Source organism: Chiloscyllium punctatum, chromosome 10, assembly GCF_047496795.1.
Source record: "Chiloscyllium punctatum isolate Juve2018m chromosome 10, sChiPun1.3, whole genome shotgun sequence".
NCBI classification, from domain to species: domain Eukaryota; kingdom Metazoa; phylum Chordata; class Chondrichthyes; order Orectolobiformes; family Hemiscylliidae; genus Chiloscyllium; species Chiloscyllium punctatum.
In genome coordinates this window covers 114,329,727-114,349,560 of record NC_092748.1, presented here as the reverse complement: position 1 = coordinate 114,349,560, position 19,834 = coordinate 114,329,727, and the positions used below count along the sequence as shown (strand labels likewise).

The following is a 19,834-nucleotide window of genomic DNA, read 5'->3' as shown; positions in this document are numbered from 1 at the left end:
ATTTATCCAACAATCCTTGACGTTAAATGGTGTTACCATCACTGATTCCCCCGCTATCAACATCCCAGGGGTTACCATTGACCAGAAACTCAACTGGACTCACCACATAAAAAGGGTGGCTACCAGAGCAGTTCAGAGGCAAGGAATACTGTGGTGAGTAACTCACCTCCTGACTCCCCAAAGCCTGTCCACCATCAACAAGGCACAAGTCAGGAGTGTGATGGAATACTCCCCACTTCCCTGGATGGGGGCAGCTCCAACAACACTCAAAAAGCTCAACAACATCCAGGACAAAGCAGCCGCTTGATCGGCACCACATCCACAAACATTCACTCCCTCCACCACCAACACTCAGTAACAGCAGTGTGTACCATCTACAAGATGCCCTGCAGGAATTCACCAAAGATCCAGAGGTTTATAAAATCATGAGGGGCATGGATAGGATAAATAGACAAAGTCTTTTCTCTGGGACGGGTGAGTCCAGAACTAGAGGGCATAGGTTTAGGGTGAGAGGGGAAAGATATAAAAGGGACCTAAGGAGCAACTTTTTTCATGTAGGGTGTGGTGTGTGTATGGAATGAGCTGCCAGAGGAAGTGATGGAGGCTGGTACAATTGCAGCATTTAAAAGGCATCTGGATGGGTATACGAATAGGAAGGGTTTGGAGGGATATGGGCCAGGTGCTGGTAGGTGGGACTAGATTGGTTTGGGCTATCTGGTCAGCATGGATGGGTTGGACTTAAGGGTCTGTTTCCATGCTGTACATTTCTATGACTCTATGATGTCTTGTGGTGTGACATTGGAAGGTCGGTTTGGTTTGTGAAGAGCTGAAATAATTATTGAACAGTGGATGTTGTGAGTGTGTATGGATGGATAATTCCTCCTAGTGGTGGCTTTGCATGGTCCTTTACACAGTATAGGTGTGTACCCCCTTGTGTCACTGGGTGTGCAATAACTCCCGCCGCTATACAAAAATACTTTTCCTCTTGCTCTCTTTCAGTTGCCAGCAAGACAAAGCTTGAGGCTGAGACTGGTTTGAAGATTGTGCAGGCTGGTGTGGGTGAGGTAAGTGACTGAATCACCATTCGTCAGTTTCCCTGTGGCTTTGGGACATCACAGTTTGAGGCAGTGTGTGTGGAATGGTAAGTCAAACAAGCCAACACTGCTCACCAGAGACCCATGTAATTATAGCATCCCTCCCACCCTACAGTGTGACACTGCGGCTTGTTAGTAATGTTGCTAGGCTTGTAATCCTGAGACCCAGGTTGATGCACTGGGGGCATGGATTCAAATCCAACTAGGACTGCTGTGGAATTTAAATTCAATATTTTACAAATCTGGAATTGAAAGCTCTCATGGTGATCAATGCTGGCTATTATTAATTGTCTTCAAGAAAGCATCTGATTCCTGTTGATGAAAGCAATCTGCTGGGTGTGTCAGTCATCGTATAACCAAATTTTTAAAAACCCCTATTAGATGTTCTTTGACGTGGTTCAGTGGTTAGCACTGCTGCCTCACAGCACCAGGGACCCAGGTTCGATTCCAGCCTTGGGCAACTGTCTGTGTGGAGTTTGCACATTCTCCCTGTGTCTGCGTGGGTGTGCTTTAGTTTCCTCCCACAATCCAAAGATGTGCAGGTCAGGTGAATTGCCCATAGTGATGGGTGCATGAGTCAGAGAGAAGTGGGTTGCTCTTTGGAGGGTCGGTGTGGACTTGTTGGGCCAAAGGGCCTGTTTCCACACTGTAGGGAATCTGATCTTTCTCGATTTATTTGGAGCTCAGTCACTAGGTTTTAGTGATCTCTGTAGTTAAACTCACAGATACCTGTTCTTCACAGTTCCCAGACTCTTAACCCTTCTGTCCAATACACTCACAGACTCATACAGACACACTCACTCATTCTCATTCACAAACACACACACACTCACAGACTCACACAAACACACTCATTCTCATTCACAAACACTCACAAACTCACACAGACACACTCACTCATTCTCATTCACAAACACACACACACTCATAAACTCACACAAACACACTCACTCACAGATCACACAAACACACTCACTCATTCTCATTCACAAACACACACACACTTACAAACTCACTCATTCATATTCACAAACACACACTCACAAACTCACACAAATACACTCACTCATTCACTCACAAACATACATGCGTACACTTTCTCTCTCTCTGTGTCTCTCACACACATCTCACACACACACAGACTCAACACACACACTGACTTATAGACACACTCATTCATACACAGACTCACATGCACACTCACTCCCTTACTCTCTCATTCACTCTCCGACTCACACACCCACTCACACACTCTCACTCTCACGCACTCCCTCTCTCACATACTCTCCCTCTCACACACAACCACTCTCACTCACACAGATTTAAACACACAGTACACTCGCAGACACACAGACGCACACATATCCGAGTTGTAGTCATTGAAACAGTTTGGTGTCTGAGAAAGTTGGCATGAACCATGACACGAGGCAGATTTACAAGGCAGTTACTTAACAGCCCATAAAACATGCAAGGCTGGCTCGCACTCAATAGCTGCTTGTCTTTGTCTTTCCAGATCCCCTCCTTCCCCATTGAGTTTACTAATTGGGGAGGTGTTACAGTTCAAAGGCAGTGACCTTCTGTAAGGAGAAGAAAGCACTGTTTATGTTCAATTCACCAATTCCTCTCTTTGTTCCAAGACAGCATTGAGTTCCTGTGGAAGTATTGCTCATGTACACCATCTGATGCTTAAAGAGCTCTTTAGAGTGAGAAAATAGACCATTTTATCACAACCACATTTCATCTTTATTGTAGGATTGACATCCACTTATCTGGTACTTTAACATAATATTAAATGTCCCAAGTCACTTCACCAAAACAGTACACAGTGCACAGTGGCTCAGTGGTTAGCACTGCTGCCTCACAGCACCAGGGACCCAGGTTCAATTCCCGACTCAGGCAATTGTCTGTGTGGAGTTTGCACGTTCTCCCCGTGTCTGCGTGGGTTTCCTCCGGGTGCTCCAGTTTCCTCTCACAGTCCAAAGATGTGCAGGTCAGGTGAATTGGCCATGATAGACTGCCCATAGTGTTAGGTGTAGGGGAATGGGTCTGGGTGGGTTACTCTTCGGAGGGTCGGTGTGGATTTATTGGGCTGAAGGGCCTGTTTCCACACTGTAGGGAATCTAATCTAATCAAAATCTGAGACAAATGCACATCGAGTCATTGTGTCACAGGATAACATTAGTCCATGCTGACTCTCTACAGTCAGTCCTATTCCCCTACTCTATACCAGTGTGATCTCCCACTTCTATACCATAAGATATAGGAGCAGAAGGAGACCATTCAGCCCAGCAAACTGGGGCTGCCACTCAAAAGGAATCAGGCTGATCCAATCATCCTCAATTCAACTTTCCTGTCGTTTCCACAGTCTGATTCTTTTACAGATTAATGAGATATCTCATCTTTGAATATATTTTCAAAAATCACATGGCATTGGGTTATAGTCCAATAGGTTTGTTTGAAAGCACAAGCTTGCTGAGGCAGTTGGCCTGAGGAAGGAGTGAGCGCTCCAAAAGATTGTGATTTCAAATGGACCTGTTGGACTATAACCCAGTGTCGTATGATGTTTAATTTTGTCCAACACTGGCACCTCCACATCTTGAATATAATTTAACAGTCCAGCCTCAACAGCCGTCTGGGTAAAGAATCCCACAGATTCACTCTGCTCTGAAAGAAGAAATTCCTCCTCATCTCTGTCTTCAATGTGTCACTCCTTATTTTGAGATGACCCCCTCTGGTCCTAGACTGTCCCACAAGGGGGAAACAACCTCTCAACATAGAGTCATGGAGTCATACAGATGTACAGCACAGAAACAGACCCTTCGGTCCAACATGTCCATGCTGACCAGATATCCTAATCTAATCTAGTCCCATTTGCCAGCATTTGGCCCATATCCCTCTAAACCCTTCCTATTCATATATCCATCCAGATGCTTTTTAAAAGTTATAATTGTACCAGCCTCCACCACTTCCTCTGGCACCTCATTCCAAACGCACACCACCCTTTGCGTGAAAAGGTTGCCCCTGAGGTCCCTTTTAAATCTTTCCCTTCTCACCCTAAACCTATGTCCTCTAGTTTTGGACTAGACAACCCCAGGGAAAAGACCTAGTCTACTTATCCTATCCATGCCCCTCATGATGTTGTAAACCTCTATAAGGTCACCCCTCAGCCTCCGACGCTCCAGGGAAAACAGCCCCAGCCTGTTCAGCCTCTCCCTGTAGCTCAAACCCTCCATCCCTGGCAACATCCTTGTAAATCTTTTCTGAACCCTTTCAAGTTTCACAACATCTTTCCAATAGGAAGGAGAGCAGAATTGCACATAGTATTCCAAAAGTAGCCTCACCAATGTCCTGTACAGCTGCAAATTGACCTCCCAACCCCTATACTCAGTGCACTGACCAACAAAGGAAAGCATATCAAACACCTTCCTCACTATCCTATCTACCTGCGACTCTACTTTCAAGGAGCTATGAACCTCCACTCCAAGGTCTCTTTGTTCAGCAACACTCATCTCCCCTCTCAAGTCCCTGAGAATCCTGTTTGTTTCAATAAGGTCACCTCTCATTCCTCTAAACTCCAATGAGCCCAACCTACTCAACCTCTCCTCATAAGAGAATCCCTCCGTGCCCAGGATCAGCTGAGTGAACCTTCTCTGGACTGCCTCCAATGCCAGTCTACCTTTCCTTAGAGAAGGGATCAAGACTGTTCACAGTATTCCAGTTATGACAATAGACAATAGATTAGCGGATTGTACGGTTCGAGCAAAGCCTCCCGAGTTTTATACCCTTTGAAATAAAGGCCAAAATTCCATTTGCCTTCCTCATTACCTGCTCAATTTGGATGCTATAGGCACAAGGACCCCCCCCCCTCCCTCCCAACTTTGTTCCATAGCTTCCTGCAGTCTTTCTTCATTTAAATAATATTCAGCTCCTCTCTTCTTCTTGCCAAAGTTCATAGCTTAGATTAGAGTGGTGCTGGAAAAGCACAGCAGTTCAGGCAGCATCCAAGGAGCAGGAAAATCGACGTTTCGGGCAAAAGCCCTTCATCAGGAATACAGACAGAGAGCCTGAGGGGTGGAGAGATAAATGAGAGGAGGGTGGGGCTGGGGAGAAAGTAGCAAAGAGTACAATGGGTGAGTGGGGGAGGGGATGAAGGTGATAGGTCAGGGAGGAGGGTGGAGTGGATAGGTTCATAACCTTACATTTTCCCATGTTATAAAAGGCTGTATCCCGGTAGTCCTACAAGTTTAGTTCCCTCAAGTACACATCCAATAGGATTAGTTGAGGTTTCGGTCTCATGGTTTTTTTCCCTGGACTAAATAATCCAGAGATCCAGGTAATGTTCTGGGCGACCTGGGTCCAAATCTCCACCATGACAAACGGTGGAATTTGAATTCAATAAATATCTGGAATTAAGGATCCAATGACGACTGTGAAACAATTTCTGGAAAAGCCCATCTGGTTCATTAATGTCCTTTAGGGGAGGAAGCTGCCATCTTTACCTGGTCTGGTTTACATGTGACTCCAGACCCACAGCAATGGGTTTGAGCCTAAACTGCCCACTGGATAATTAGGGATTGGGCAATAAATGCTGGCCTAGCCAGTGACAGCCTCATCCCGAAGGAATTTTTAAAATCCTTTTGAAATGATTGATTGTGATCATTACTTTAATGAACATAATTACACAGCAGAGATGATAGGAGGGAACATCTTCTGGAACCGTATGGTCTCAGACTCCAGTTCCAGGTGACCTGACATCAGTATAACAAAGTTGTTTGACACCCATCTTCAGCAGCTGGTTTTAGAGTGAACCTATGATTAACCCTATACTCGGTGAGGGGTGGAGGGATTTGAAAGTGACAATGAGGATTTCAAAATTAAGGCAGCACTGAACCAGGAGCCAATGTAGCTCAGAAGGCACAGGGGAGCGGTAAATATTACAAGGTAGAACACAAGCAGCAGAGTTTTGCATGACCTGGAGGGTAGAATGTGTGGGAGCACCTCCGGCATTTTGGAATATTCCAGTCCAGAGGCAGCTCATGGGATATGCTGTAATGTGGGTTCTTTAGTCATTGACAATGATCCAAGTGGGTGATGATATGAAGGCTGCTCTGTAACAGTTGCAACAAAAAGAACACAATTGTGTACGATATTCCCAAACTCCTCACTCTGAAAGGACAGTCGGTGAAGGTATGGCTACATCAGGGTGAAGACTGGCAGGTGCTCATTGAGAGGAGACTGCTGTAGGCTGAGGGGAACCCAGTCTCTTTCGTGATACCTTCTGGATGCAGAGAGAATTTGAGACAGAAACCTTTCCTGAGCGGTTGAATGAACACCATCAAAGATGACCTGAGGAGTGACCTCCCTTTGAATGCAGTCACAGGACAGTGCCATTTTGGTGTTCTCATGCCACACTCTCAAATTTAAGTTGAAGAGGGGCGAGAACCATCACGAAGAGTGCTGATTCACTCTGACAAAAGGCTTGCACAAGGATGGGTACAAATCTCTTCAGAGATTGCCATGGTAGATGGTCGTTAGAATGTAAGGGTTAAATAGTTTTTTATAACAGTAAGCAAATCTCCAGATGAGTCTGGTTCGGCCCCACATGGAGTACTGTGAGCAGATCAGGGCACGACACCTCAGGAAGGATATATTGGCCTTGGGAGAGAGAACAGTGTAGGTCTATAAGAATGATACCTCAACTTCAGGTTAAGTTATGAGGAGAGATTGTACAAATGAGGCCTTTTTTTTCTAGAATTTATAAGGTTAAGGGGTGATCTGATTCAAGTCTTCAAGATATTAACAGGACAAGACAAGGTACATAAAGATAAATTATTTACTATAACAACTATGTGGTCAATCATTAAATTGACCAACATTTAAATAATATTCACCTCCGATTTTTGCTGCTCTCTTCACTCACAACTGGAGAGTGATGACAAATCTGATCAAATGTTTGGAAACACTTTGTATGTTCTTCACTGAATGACATCCAGTCTTCTTGGAATGGAACTTCAGGAGCTGGAGAAAGCTGTGGGAACATCTTCAGAAATTGCCTCAGTGCAGGCAAGGCCTTATTCCTGGGCTGGCTGATACAATTCCTCACAAAATGGAATGGAATCATCATCTGGGCTGGAACATGTGGAAGGCACAGAGGAGAACCTTGCTGGGTAACTTAGCTACAGGTGAACTTGCTGTGTGCAAATTGACAGTTCCATTCCTGATGAAAGATTTATGCCCAAAACTTGGATTCTCCTGCTCCTTTGATGCTGTCTGACCTACCGCGCTTTTCCAGCACCACACTCTCAACCAGTACATTCTGTAAGAGTGTACTGGTCACAGTCCTGGTATAGACGAAAAGTCCAAAGAGTTGGGCTTAATAAAAACTGCAAGAACTGCGGATGCGAAATGATCATAAACAAGTACAGAAATTGCTGGAAAAGCTCAGTGCCTCTGGCAGCGTCTGTGGACTGAAGTTGGAGTTAACGTTTCAGGTCCAGTGACCCTTCCTCAGAACCTGGCTTTATGTTCCATTATGGTTCCTTAACCTTTAATACACTTGCCTAGCAACAATCTACCAGGGGGAGGTGGAGGTCTTGTAGTAACCTCATTGCCCTGGTAATCGAGAGGTCTCGATAAATGTTCTGGGACTGTGGGTTCAAATCCCACCGTGACAAAAGGTCAAATTTAAATTCAATTCTTAAAACATGGAACTGAAAGTGAGTCTTAGACGTGGTGACTTTGAAACGATCATTGATAGTTGTTAAAAATGAAAGTTTTGCTTTACTCATGTCCTTTTGGGAAGGAAATCTGCTGGGTGTGTCTGACTTATATATGACTCCAGACCCACATTGTATCATTGTGGCTGACTCTTAACTATTCTGGACAGTTAGAGACGGGCAATAAATGCTGGCCTAGCCAGTGACACCCTCATCCCAAAAAAAGGACAGAGACAAAGCCTCCAGGTAAAAAATGGGGATTGGAAGGGCATTTGGTGATCTACCTGGAGAGAAAAAAAAACATGTTGTGAATCACCTGGATCAAATTTCAGAGCTAACTCTCCCTTGGCCTGGATAACCCCACAACCTCACTGGAGAGGAAAGGGGAAGAAAATAACAATCCACCTTGGGTGAGGAAAGGGAATCAACCTTCATTTTTTAAGTTAAACATCACACGACACCAGGTTGGAGTCCATCAGGTTTATTTGGAAGCATTAGCTTTCGGAACACTGCTCCTTCATCAGGCAACTGGTGGGGCAGGATCATAGGACACACAATGTATAACAAAAGATCATAGTGTCATACAACTGATGCAATATATTGAACAAACAGAGACTGCTGTTAAGTCTTTAATTACTTCAAATAGGATGCAGGTTTTGATTGATTAATATGTAAATCCCAGAACTTCTTTCAAGCCACAGCCCCAAGATAACTTAAGGTTTTATTAGTATAACAGAAAAGGTGACATCTCAGCTCATATAATGCATCTCAGAGCTGAGATGTCACCTTTCTGTTAATACTGATAAAATCTTAAGTTATCTCAGGAATGTGACTTGAAAGAAATTCTGGGATTTTCATTTTAATCGATCAAAACCTGCATCCCCATTCTAAGTGATTGAAGACTTAATCTCTTCAAAGATGTGCCCAATGTCATACCTGATGAAGAGTTTATGTTTGAAACATCAACTCTCCTGCTCCTTGGATGCTGCCTGACCTGCTGCGCTTTTCCAGCAACACATTTTCAGTTCCGAACTCCAGCATCTGCAGTCCTCACTTTCTCCTGCTCCTCGGATGCTGCCTGACCTGCTGCGCTTTTCCAGCAACACATTTTCAGTTCCGAACTCCAGCATCTGCAGTCCTCACTTTCTCCTGCTCCTTGGATGCTGCCTGACCGGCTGTACTTTTCCAGCACCACACCTTTCGACTCTGACCTCCAGCATCTGCAGACCTCACTTTCTCTTGGTATCAGGTCACAGCCACTGAAGCCCCGCAATCTTGGGCATCCAAGGGTCGCACTCACTGATTGGATGCAATCCTGAATGTGCACATCAATGTCAGCCTTGGATGAGGGGTAGCTTCCCTGCGAGGGGAAATCATCCACTTTTGAGAGGATTTCTCCATTGATCTGAACCAACTATGGACCGGAACTTGACCAAGGAGAGATTGGTAAAGGGTTTGAGTCCTGAGGCTAAGATCAATTCATCAGTATGCTTACACAAAGGTGGTACACGGGGCTTGGAGATTCTCTCTCCAAGAGAGAGGGGAGACGATGTTGTTAGCCGCATCCCTAAGTTCCACAAGTCAGGATGGCGTCATTTGTTTCTTGGATTTCATCCAGGCGAGGTTGAATCATTTTCTGTCCATCCTGTCAACCGTGTCCACAACCACCGAGGAGGTTGGTCTTCAGACACGAGGAAGCAGGCAGAGTGATCCCAGCTTCGGTTATCATACAGCAGGCTCCCTGGGAAGGCAGAGTCATGTCGCTACTCAGTTCATTCCAATCGAGTGGATCATTGTGAAGTGAAACAACGGCCTGAACGTCGAAGCAGATTTAGAAGGAGACTTGAAAAGGATGACATGTTCAGGACTGTGGGGAAGGAGCAGAGGGGTGCGGATAGCTTGTTCAATCAGATGGCACAAGCTGGATATGCTGAGTGGGCTCTTCCTGTGTAAATCTGTGACCATGAAGTGACAGTTTGCTGGGGATCAGACTCAGCAAAGCGGGCAGTGAATCGATATCCCAGTTTGGAAGGCTCTTGTGGAGAGTGGCATTGTCCTTACCTCCGGTCCTAAATGTGTGGGTTCAAGACCCACCTGCTCTAGAGGCACGTTGACACCTCTGGACGGATTGATTCAAAGTATCTGTAATCCAGTACACAGCAGAGCGTCTGCAAACTGATGGTAAGGCAGACACATGTCAGTCAGTGGCTCGCTCCCATCGAGTAGACTCCCAAACAGCCTGTCTGAACCGGATTCCTTTCAGTAAGGTGAGATGTGTTAAGGAAACACTCACTTCCCTTGTTTTGGGCTCTGAGGGGAGCTCCATTTCTTGATCGACCTGAAAGATAAACTCCTTGAGTTCAGAGCCTGTGGGGAACTTGGTCTTGCTGCAGGCTGGACATATTACAGTCAGATGGGTGCAGGATTAATTGTTAATTTTATATCTGAGATAGATACATTTTTGTGAAACAAAGATATGAAGGGTCCTGATGAAGGATCCTGATCCGAAACGTCGATTCTCCTGTTTCTCCGACGCTGCCTGACCTGCTGTGGTTTCCCAACTCCACATTTTGTCGACAAAGGTATGAGGGGATATCGGCCCCAAAAGCAGGTTAGGCTGCAGATCAGCCATGATCTCATTGAATGGTGGAACAGACCTGGGGGGCTGAATGGCCTTTCCTGTTCCTACGTTGCTATACCTTGTTCAGCTTCTGGATGTAGGTTTGCTCATTGAGCTGGAAGGTTCATTTTCAGACGTTGCGTCACCATACTAGGTAACATCTTCAATGAGCCTCTGGTGAAGTGCTGGTGTTATGACCTGCTTTCTATTTATGTTTAGGTTTCCTTGGGTCAGTGATATCATTTCTGGTGGTGATGTCATTTCCAGTGGTGATGCCATTTCCTGTTCTTTTTCTCAGAGGGTGGTAGATGGGGTCCAAGTCGATGTGTTTCTCCAACTGTAACTCTATCAACAAACACATCGACTTGGACCCCATTTACCACCTTCTGAGAAAAAAACAGGAAATGACATCACCACAGGAAATGACATCACCAACCCAAGGACACCTAAACACATATTGTGATGAAATTTCTGAAAATGAACCTTCCAGCTCAGTGAGCAAACTTGCATCCAGAACCAGAAAAAATCTTCTCCAAATTCTGTAACTCTGTTCAGCCCATCCCCCACTTACCCATTGTACTCTATGCTACTTTCTCCCCACCCCCACCCTCCTCTAGCTTATCTCTCCATGCTTCAGGCTCTCTGCCTTTATTCCTGATGAAGGGCTTTTGCCTGAAATGTCGATTTTGCTGCTCCTTGGATGCTGCCTGAACTGCTGTGCTCTTCCAGCACCACTAATCTAGAATCTGGTTTCTAGCATCTGCAGTCATTGTTTTTACCAGGTATTTCGTAGCCAGCTGAAGGACCCAGCCGTTAGATGGTAGCACTCGTATTGTGGAGACTATTGCTGTAAAATGAGATCTTGGGACAGAGTCAGATGGAAAGAAACAAAAGAAGAGACTCCGGGCAGCCAAGGTCTTGTGGTTGGGAGACTCCTAGCAGTCTGGGCCTGGCAGAAACCTTCAGGTGTAGACATGGAAGGTTGTTGACTGCGTTGGAGGGAGAGAGGTAGCGAAAAACAGCCAAAAAAAAGTTGCTTTCACACAACTGAAATGCTATCTGAGCAGCCAAAGGAGATGGGGGGATGTTTTTGTGTCCCAGGAGCCATTTGATAGCTGAGAGTGAGGGTGAGGGAAGCCCACAAGCATTATCTGCTTGGTGCTGCTCAGAAATATTGGAGCTTAGAAAAGCCACAATCATTTTGTCAGCTGACTGAAGCTCGTTGTCTGCGAACGAGTTGCAATTGTGCCTATGTGTAGGTGCTGGATTACATTCTGAAGATTCCAATGAACACAGGCTCAGGAGAGGGAATTGAGCAACCAGGATGTGAGCAAATGTTGAGATAGGCCATGACACAGCAGCTTATGGGGAAACTCTGAAACTAACTCTTTAGAAATGGAGAATTGGAATCCTTTATAAAGGATACAAAGTATAAATGAGGCTTGATGACCCACAGTGTCACCTTTGAGGATTGCTGATAAATATGTAGGATCTGTCTAGTGCATATCTATTATTTGATGTGTTCTGTCCGGTGTTTGACCACAATTTATCCATTACCCACATTTACCTCGTGAATTTTCCATGTTAAGAGTATTCGTTATATATGGATGTAGATTGTTTCACTCTTCTCATGTCTAATAATAAAGTTTACATTATGTTTTTCAAAACGGTGAGCTCTTGTGGTTTTATACTCTCGGTCCCTGGTTTTGTCCGTATTGAACAATAGTGTTCCCTTGGTCCCATCTGGATATTTGAGAAACCTATTTGTGAAATGTTACAAGAAGAGAGAACTAGAAGATGTGTATTTGGGCTTCCAAAAGGTTTTAGATAAGTTTCCACACAGGAGGTCAATACAAAATATGACAGCAGACGGAATTGGGGTGAGAAATTGGATTATGTTGAGGATTGGTTCACAGACAGAAAACAGAGAGTAGGTTCAGCAGGCTGTATCCAGTTGGGTATGACAAGGATCATGCCTCAGGTGCTCACAATCTATATCCCAGTTTGGAAGGCTCGGTGGTACAGTGACAGTGTCCTTATCTTTGGCCCTGAAGGCCTGGGTTCAAGACCCACCTGCTCCAGAGACATGTTAACACCCCTGGTCAGGTTGATTCGCAAGTTTGCCGATGACACCAAACTAGATGAGAGTTGTGAGGATGAAGCAAAGAGGCTTCATGTGGATATTGACTGAATGGGGCATGAACAAGGCAGTTGGAGTCTGTGTTTATTTTTTATTCATTGACAGGATGGGGGCATCAAACCACTTATTGCCCATCCCTAATTGCCCAGAGGGCAGCTAAGAGTCAGCCACATTGCTGTGGGTCTGGAGTCACATGTAGGCCAGACCAGGTAAGGATGGCAGCTTCCTTCCCTAAAGGGCATTAGTGAACCAGATGGGTTTTTCCAACAATTGCTTCGTGGTTATCATTAGATCCTTAATTGCAGATTTTCAATTGATTTCATGTTCCCCATTCCACCTGCTATGGCAGGATTTGAACTCAATCACCAGGATATTACTAGAATCTCTGGATGAACAGTCTGGCAGCAACACCACTGGGCCATCACCTCCCCAAGGATGAGTGTGAGTGTGTCTGTCCACTTTGGTAAGCAAAACAGATGCATCAATGTGATTTCTTTCAGATTGGAAACTGTTGATGTCCAAAGGGATTTGGCTGTCCTTGCTGATGAGTCACTGCAAGTTCTTTTAGGCACATCAAGCAATCTGGAATGTAAATGGAATGCTGGTATTTTATTGCAAGAGGGCTTGAGTACAGGGATACAGTTGTGTAGACCTGGATGGAGTATTGTGCATAGTTCTGATCCTGATCCTCACTCCATGATCCTGTCATAGAGTCATAGAGCTGTACAGCACGGAAATAGACCCTTCGGCCCAATCTGTCCATGCTGACCACATATCCTAACCTAATCTAGTCCCATTTGTCAGCATTTGACCCCTATCCCTTTAAACCCTTCCTATTCATATACCTGTACCCATCCAGATGCCTTTTGGTGGGACCTATGAGGGAACATTGTGGAGTCTGGGCCTTTACTCATAGAATTCCTACAATGTGGAAGCAGGCCATTTGGGCCATCAAGTCCACACTAACCCACTGAAAAGCATCCCGCCTAAACCCACCCCATCCCTGTAACCCTGCATTTCCCATGGCTAACCCACCTAGCCTGCACATCCCTGGGCACTATGGCATGGCCAATCCTCCTAACCTGCACATATTTGGACTGTGGGAGGAAACTAGAGCACCCGGAGGAAGCCTGCACAGACATGGGGAGAATGTGGAAACTCCATACAGACAGTTGCCCAAGGGGGGATCGAACCCAGGTCCTGGTGCTCTGAGGCAACAGTGCTAACCCTTGACCCACCGTGCCAACCCCACAAATGGTGGGACCTATGAGGAAACATAGAGCAGTCTGGGTCTGGAGTTCCCCTGGAGTTCAGAAGGGTAAATAGGCAAAGTCTTTTCCATGGGGTCGGGGAGTCCAGAACTAGAGGGTTTAGGGTGAGAGGGGAAAGATATAAAAGAGACCTACGGACGGTGGTACGGGTATGGAATGAGCTGCCAGAAGAAGTGGTGGAGGCTGGTACAATTGCAACATTTAAGAGGCATTTGGATGGGGATATGAATAGGAAGGGTTTGGAGGGATATGGGCCGGGTGCTGGCAGGTGGGACTAGATTGGGTTGGGATATCTGGTCAGCATGGACGGGTTGGACCAAAGGGTCTGTTTCCGCACTGTACATCTCTGTGACTCTATGACTCTATCTGATCAAAGCACACAAAATTCTTCAAGGAATAATTGGGGGTCTGTGTATTAGGCTGCAGAGGAGGCCATTGAGCCCATTGTGGCAGCACCAGCTTATTAAATGATTTTCCTTACCACATGCCAATCTCCTACCTTTTCCCCATAGCTTGGCACATTATTTCTAACCCAATAACCATCCAATGCTCCTCTTGAGTGCCTCAGTTGAACCTGCTTCCACCACATTTCTAGGAAGTGCATTCCAGACCCTAACAGCTAGCTGAATGGGCGGCACAGTGGCACAGTGGTTAGCACTGCTGCCTCCCAGCGCCAGAGATCCGGGTTCAATTCCCGCCTCAGGCGACTCTCTGTGTGGAGTTTGCATGTTCTCCCAGTGTCTGCGTGGGTTTCCTCCGGGTACTCCGGTTTCCTCCCACACTCCAAAGATATGCAAGTCAGGTGAATTGGCCATGCTAAATTGCCCGTAGTGTTAGGTAAGGGGTAGATGTAGGGGTATGGGTGGGTTGTGCTTCGGTGGGTGCAGTGTGGACTTGTTGGGCTGAAGGGCCTGTTTCCCCACTGTAAGTAATCTAATCTAATCTGAATGAAAATCTTTCTTCCCACTTCACCCTCTTGCAGATTACTTTAAACCTCTGCCTTCTTGTTCTTGTTCCTTTTACAAGCAGGTGTACACTTATGTGGGTTAAAAGGATGTTTCCCTCTCAGCTCAGGAGGGGGACATGTAGTACTCAGAATGTGGTCTCAGAATTAATGACAATCCAGTTCGGACTGAGATGAGAAGGAATCTCTTCATAGAATAGAATCATCGAATCCCTACAGTGTGGAAACAGGCCCTTCGGCCCAGCAAGTCCACACCAACCCTCCAAAAGGCAACCTACCCAAACCATTTAACCCTGACTAATGCATCTAACCTCCACATCCCTGGACACTATGGGCAATTTCCTAGGGCCAATTCACCCTAACCTGCATATCTTTGGATTGTTGGGGGAAACTGGAACACCCAGAAAACCTTGCAGCCACAGGGAGAATGTGCAAACTCCTCACAGACAGTTGTCAAAAAGTCCCAGCCTATCCAGCTTATCCTGATAACTCAAACCCTCCAGTCCCAGCAAAATCCTGGTAAATCTTTTCTGAACCCTCTCCAATTTAACAGCAGAAAGGGACTTTCTAAGTGTGGTGGTAATGTCCTTATGTCTGAGCCAGGAGACATAGCTTCAAGTCTCAGCTGCTCCCAGGTGTGACATTGCTATGGAGACAAAACTGTATGCTCAGAGAAAGGTATTTTGACCCATTGCCTTCATGCTGGTCAAAAGCAAAACTGTATGACAGTTACCATCAGAGTCATTGAAGTCTACAGCACATGAAAAGCATCTTCAGCCACTGAGTCTGCACTGGTTAAAAATAAGCTTTTGATCAGTTGGGCCAAAGGGCTGAGGAGTGGTAGATGGAGTTTAAATTTAGAGAAATGTGAGATGCTACATTTTGGAAAGGCAAATCAAGGCTATACTTATACACTTAATGGAGGGTCATAGGGAGTATTGCTGAACAAAGAGACCTTGCAGTGCAGGTTCAAAGTTTCTTGAAAGTGGAGTCTGAGGTAGAAAGAATAGTGAAAGAAGGTGTATGGTATGCTTTCCGTTATAGGTCATTGGATATAGGATTAGGGAGGTTATGTTGCGGCTGTACAGGACATTGGTGAGGCCACTTTTGGAATACTGTGTTCAATTCCAGTCTCCCTGCTACAGAAAAGATGCTGTCAAACTCGAAAGGGTTCAGACAAGATTTACAAGGATGTTGCCAGGGTTGGAGGGTTTGAGCTATGGGGAGAAGCTGAATAGGCTGGGGCTGTTTTCCCTGGAGCGTCGGAGGCTGAGGGGTGACCTTATAGGGGATTATAAAATCAAGAGGGACATGGATAGGGTAATTAGACATGGTCTTTTCCCTGGGGTGGGGGAGTCCAGGACTAGAGGGCATAGGTTTAAGGTAAGAGGGGAAAGATATAAAAGAGACCTGAGGGGCAACATTTTCACTCAGAGGGTGGTACGTGTATGGAATGAGCTGCCAGATGGAGGCTGGTACAATTACAATGTTTAAAAGGCATCTGGATGGGTATATGAATAGGAAGGGTTTGGAGGGATATGGGCCGAATGCTGGCAAATGGAACTAGATTAGATTAGGACATCTGGTCGGCCTGGACGATTTGCACTGAAGGGTATGTTTCCGTGCTGTACATCACTATGACTATAATTCGAGAGTCACAGAGATGTACAGCATGGAAACAGACTCTTCAGTCCAACTGGTCCATGCCGACCAAATATCTGAACCTAATCTAGGGGTATTTACCCATATGTCTCTAAACCCTTCCTATTATTAGATTTTAACATATTAAAATGTCCCTACCCTCTATGATAGGATTTGAACCCAGGTTCCCCAAAGTCTTTAATCTGGGGGGAGTTTGGAGTCAGTGAAATTACCATACACACCTAGCTCTGACCCGGTTGATTAGAAAATCCCTTGAACAGATCAGCAATGATCTGGATCCATCCCCTTCAACATGAAAACCTGGGACTCCTCTGCGAAAGACAAACGTCACATACACTTTGTGTTTTCTCTCGCTCTCTCTCTCCCTCCCTCTCCCTATGAGAAGAGAAAATTCTCCAGGAGCTAAATCCACACACAGAAAAAAACGACCAACTAACCATCAGCAACATGTGAAGAGGCTGCTATGGCAACGCTTTTTTTTGATGTGACACATGGCAGGAGAATATGAATGGTGAACAGGGAGCTTATAAGGAGGGTTCAGAGCATTGTAGCACCTCTCCCTGTCCCTCCCTCCCTGTCTACTCACCAGCCCTGAATCTGTTGTCTTCCCACCCCCTCTCTCTCTCTCTCTCTGTGTTTGTGAGGAAAGGTTCTGCTGTGGACTGACTGTGAGGTAAGACCCATTTTCTCCAGTTTGTGCTGGAAGATGACTTTGATGCTCCCTCTTCCTGGTGTGTGTGTGTGTGAGAGAGAGAGAGCGAGAGAGATGAGGTTTTATTGTCTACAAGTGGAAATGGCCCCTCCCTGGGGTTGGTTGTAAAGAAGGGGGCAGGGCTGAGGGAAGCTAACAGGGGCTTTGTAAAAAAGGGGTTGTTTTGGAGGGAGCGGGAGCTGAGGGGTAAGAAAAGGGGTCATTTGAGGAAGGGGTAAGGTGTGAGGTTGGGCTGTCAAGGGGGGCAAGGTGAGGGGTTGGTGGGGGCTAAATGAGGTCTTACTTCACCCCAGCCCCGCACAGGGGGTTGTCAGTTGGGGAATGTTTGGGAAGGGGGTTCCAACCATAAACACCCACTCTGAACAAAAGCTGGGGAGAAAAGTGGCAGAACAAGGAAGGATAGGAATAAATATATTCCCTACTTGCAATGCATTTCAAGATTGAGGGGGCTGGGGTTACGAAAGTAGAGTCTGTGGGTCCTATTAGCCCCAGTATAACAATCAAGTTAACTGCAGGCTGTTGTTTTTACAATGTGATGTTGTTACCATCAGTAAATATTATTGTTGAAAGGTTTTTAATCAGAAATCTAATATGCATCTAATATATAACAAATATTATGTGTGTGTATTAATATTAAATGTCTGGATATGAATATGTACACACATGCATTGGTAAATTCTTATGTTTAATATCTATACGGAATTTCTATCACTGCGTTTTTGAAATGTGCCTTTATCCTGCGCTGATCCTCTGTGAGAGTGACTGACTTCCAGCAGCTCAAAAATTAAAAGATTATTCACGATGAAGGTGATTTGTACTCTCACACCCATTAGTTGCTCTCACACCATGGTATTCCCTTTTCTTCTACAATTCCTGCTTTCCTTGTTCCCCCTTCATGCTGGAATTTCCCCATCCCCTCTTTTTCTTTAAGTATAGATTTTGTTCCTAGTCTCTCAGCATTCTTGTGCTCCCGATTCCCCCTTCCCCCCCCCCGCCCCCCCCCCCCCCCCCCCCCAACCTGTACAGAATTCCTAATCCCTTTTTTGGTGTAGAATTCCAGTATTCCTAATCCCTTTGTAGCATATAATTCCAGCAACCCTGACCCCTTTTCAATGAAGATTTCTAACATCTCTCATTTGTTTTTTTCTTGTAGAATTCTGGAAATTCTAATTCCCCTTTTTAACACAGAATTTGAATATTTTTATCTCTCTTTAATGTAGATTTATAATATTCCAAATTTACCCTGATGTAGAATTCAGATATTCTCAATCCTCTTACTTAGAATTCCGATATTTGCAATCCCCTTTTAATATAGAATTCTGATATTCACAATCCTCCTCAAATGCAGAATTTCTGATCCAGCACGTGCCTGCCTATTTAAATGTGGTTTCCAGGCTAATGAATGATCTCATTTCTCCCAATTTGTGTATGTTCACCTCAATATTGTTCGTTCTCATGTATCAGTGCTGGTCATCATTATAAAGCTTTGTCTGTAGTTTAATGCTAAAGGGATGGTCAGCATTAATGAGGGAAAATGAGTGTAAACAATAATTCACCGGTAACATGTTCTCTTTTTATTTAAAAGAATTGGTTTTTTTTAGCAAAGTATTTGCGCATTGCTAACATTTAAATGATTATTCACAAAAAGGTTTATTTGTACCTACACCTCCTTGTAGTTGCTGGCAGAGATGAGGTACAGCTCTTTCCACTAGAATTCTTCGTCTCCCTATTATTCTAACCAGCCTAGTGAATACAGACAGCATCGCATACTCAGTTTCTCTCCCCCCGCCCCCCCATCTTTTTGTTTTGTCCCTGTTGTTTTACATCTTGTTTCATGCATCAGAACAAAGCAATGCGAGTTGTTATTCAGTCAAACCTTCACTGAGATGTGTCTCAGCTCCATCCACCTTCCTCACTTCCCGATCCCTTAACACGCTGCCCTATAAAACCTGATTGATCTCAGTTCTGAAATAAGACCATAAGTCGGAGCCGTAAAAGTAGGCCATTCAGCCCATCGCATCTGCTCAGCCATTCACTGACACTGTAGGGTGATCCGATAATCCGTAACTCCCCTTTTCTGCCCTAAGACTATTAAGAGACAGGGAGCAAAGTTAGACCATTCAGCCCTTTGAGTCTGCACTGCCATTCAATCATGGCTGATATGTTTCTTTTCCCTGTAATCCTCGATTCCCTGAATGACGGGATGGTATATGAATAGGAAGGGTTGAGAGGCATATGGGCCAAGTGCTGGCAAATGGGACTAGATCACTATAGGATGTCTGGTCGGCATGGACAAGTTGGACTGACGAGTCTGTACATCCCTATGACAGTGGATTAGTGGTTAGCAGTGCTGCCTCACAGCACCAGGGCCCCAGGTTTGATTCCACCCTCGGGTGACTATGTATGCAGAGTTTGCACATCCTCTCCATGTCTGTGCAGGTTTCCTCCAACAATCCAAAGATGTGCTGGCAGAAGGGACTAGTTCAGTTTGGGATTATGGACTGGTTGGACCGAAGGGTCTGTTTCTGAGCTGTATGACTCTTTGTGCAGGTTAGGTGAATTGGCCATGCTAAATTATGTCCAGGCATGTGCAGGCTAAGGTGGGTCAGCCATGGGTAATGCAGGGTTACAGGAAGTGGGTAGGGGGTGGGGTGG

At 45.3% G+C, this 19,834-nt stretch overlaps 1 protein-coding gene across 3 annotated transcripts in view; it reads left to right on the top strand.

Moving 5' to 3' along the window:
* LOC140482460 (receptor-type tyrosine-protein phosphatase-like N) overlaps window positions 1-19,834 on the top strand; it is a 238,994-nt gene that overhangs the window by 112,325 nt on the left and 106,835 nt on the right. For all 3 annotated transcript variants that reach the window (XM_072579971.1, XM_072579972.1, XM_072579970.1), the window contains exon 12: window positions 1,000-1,064. In XM_072579971.1, the coding sequence (XP_072436072.1) occupies window positions 1,000-1,064 (65 nt within the window). The remainder of the gene's footprint in view (window positions 1-999; window positions 1,065-19,834) is intronic.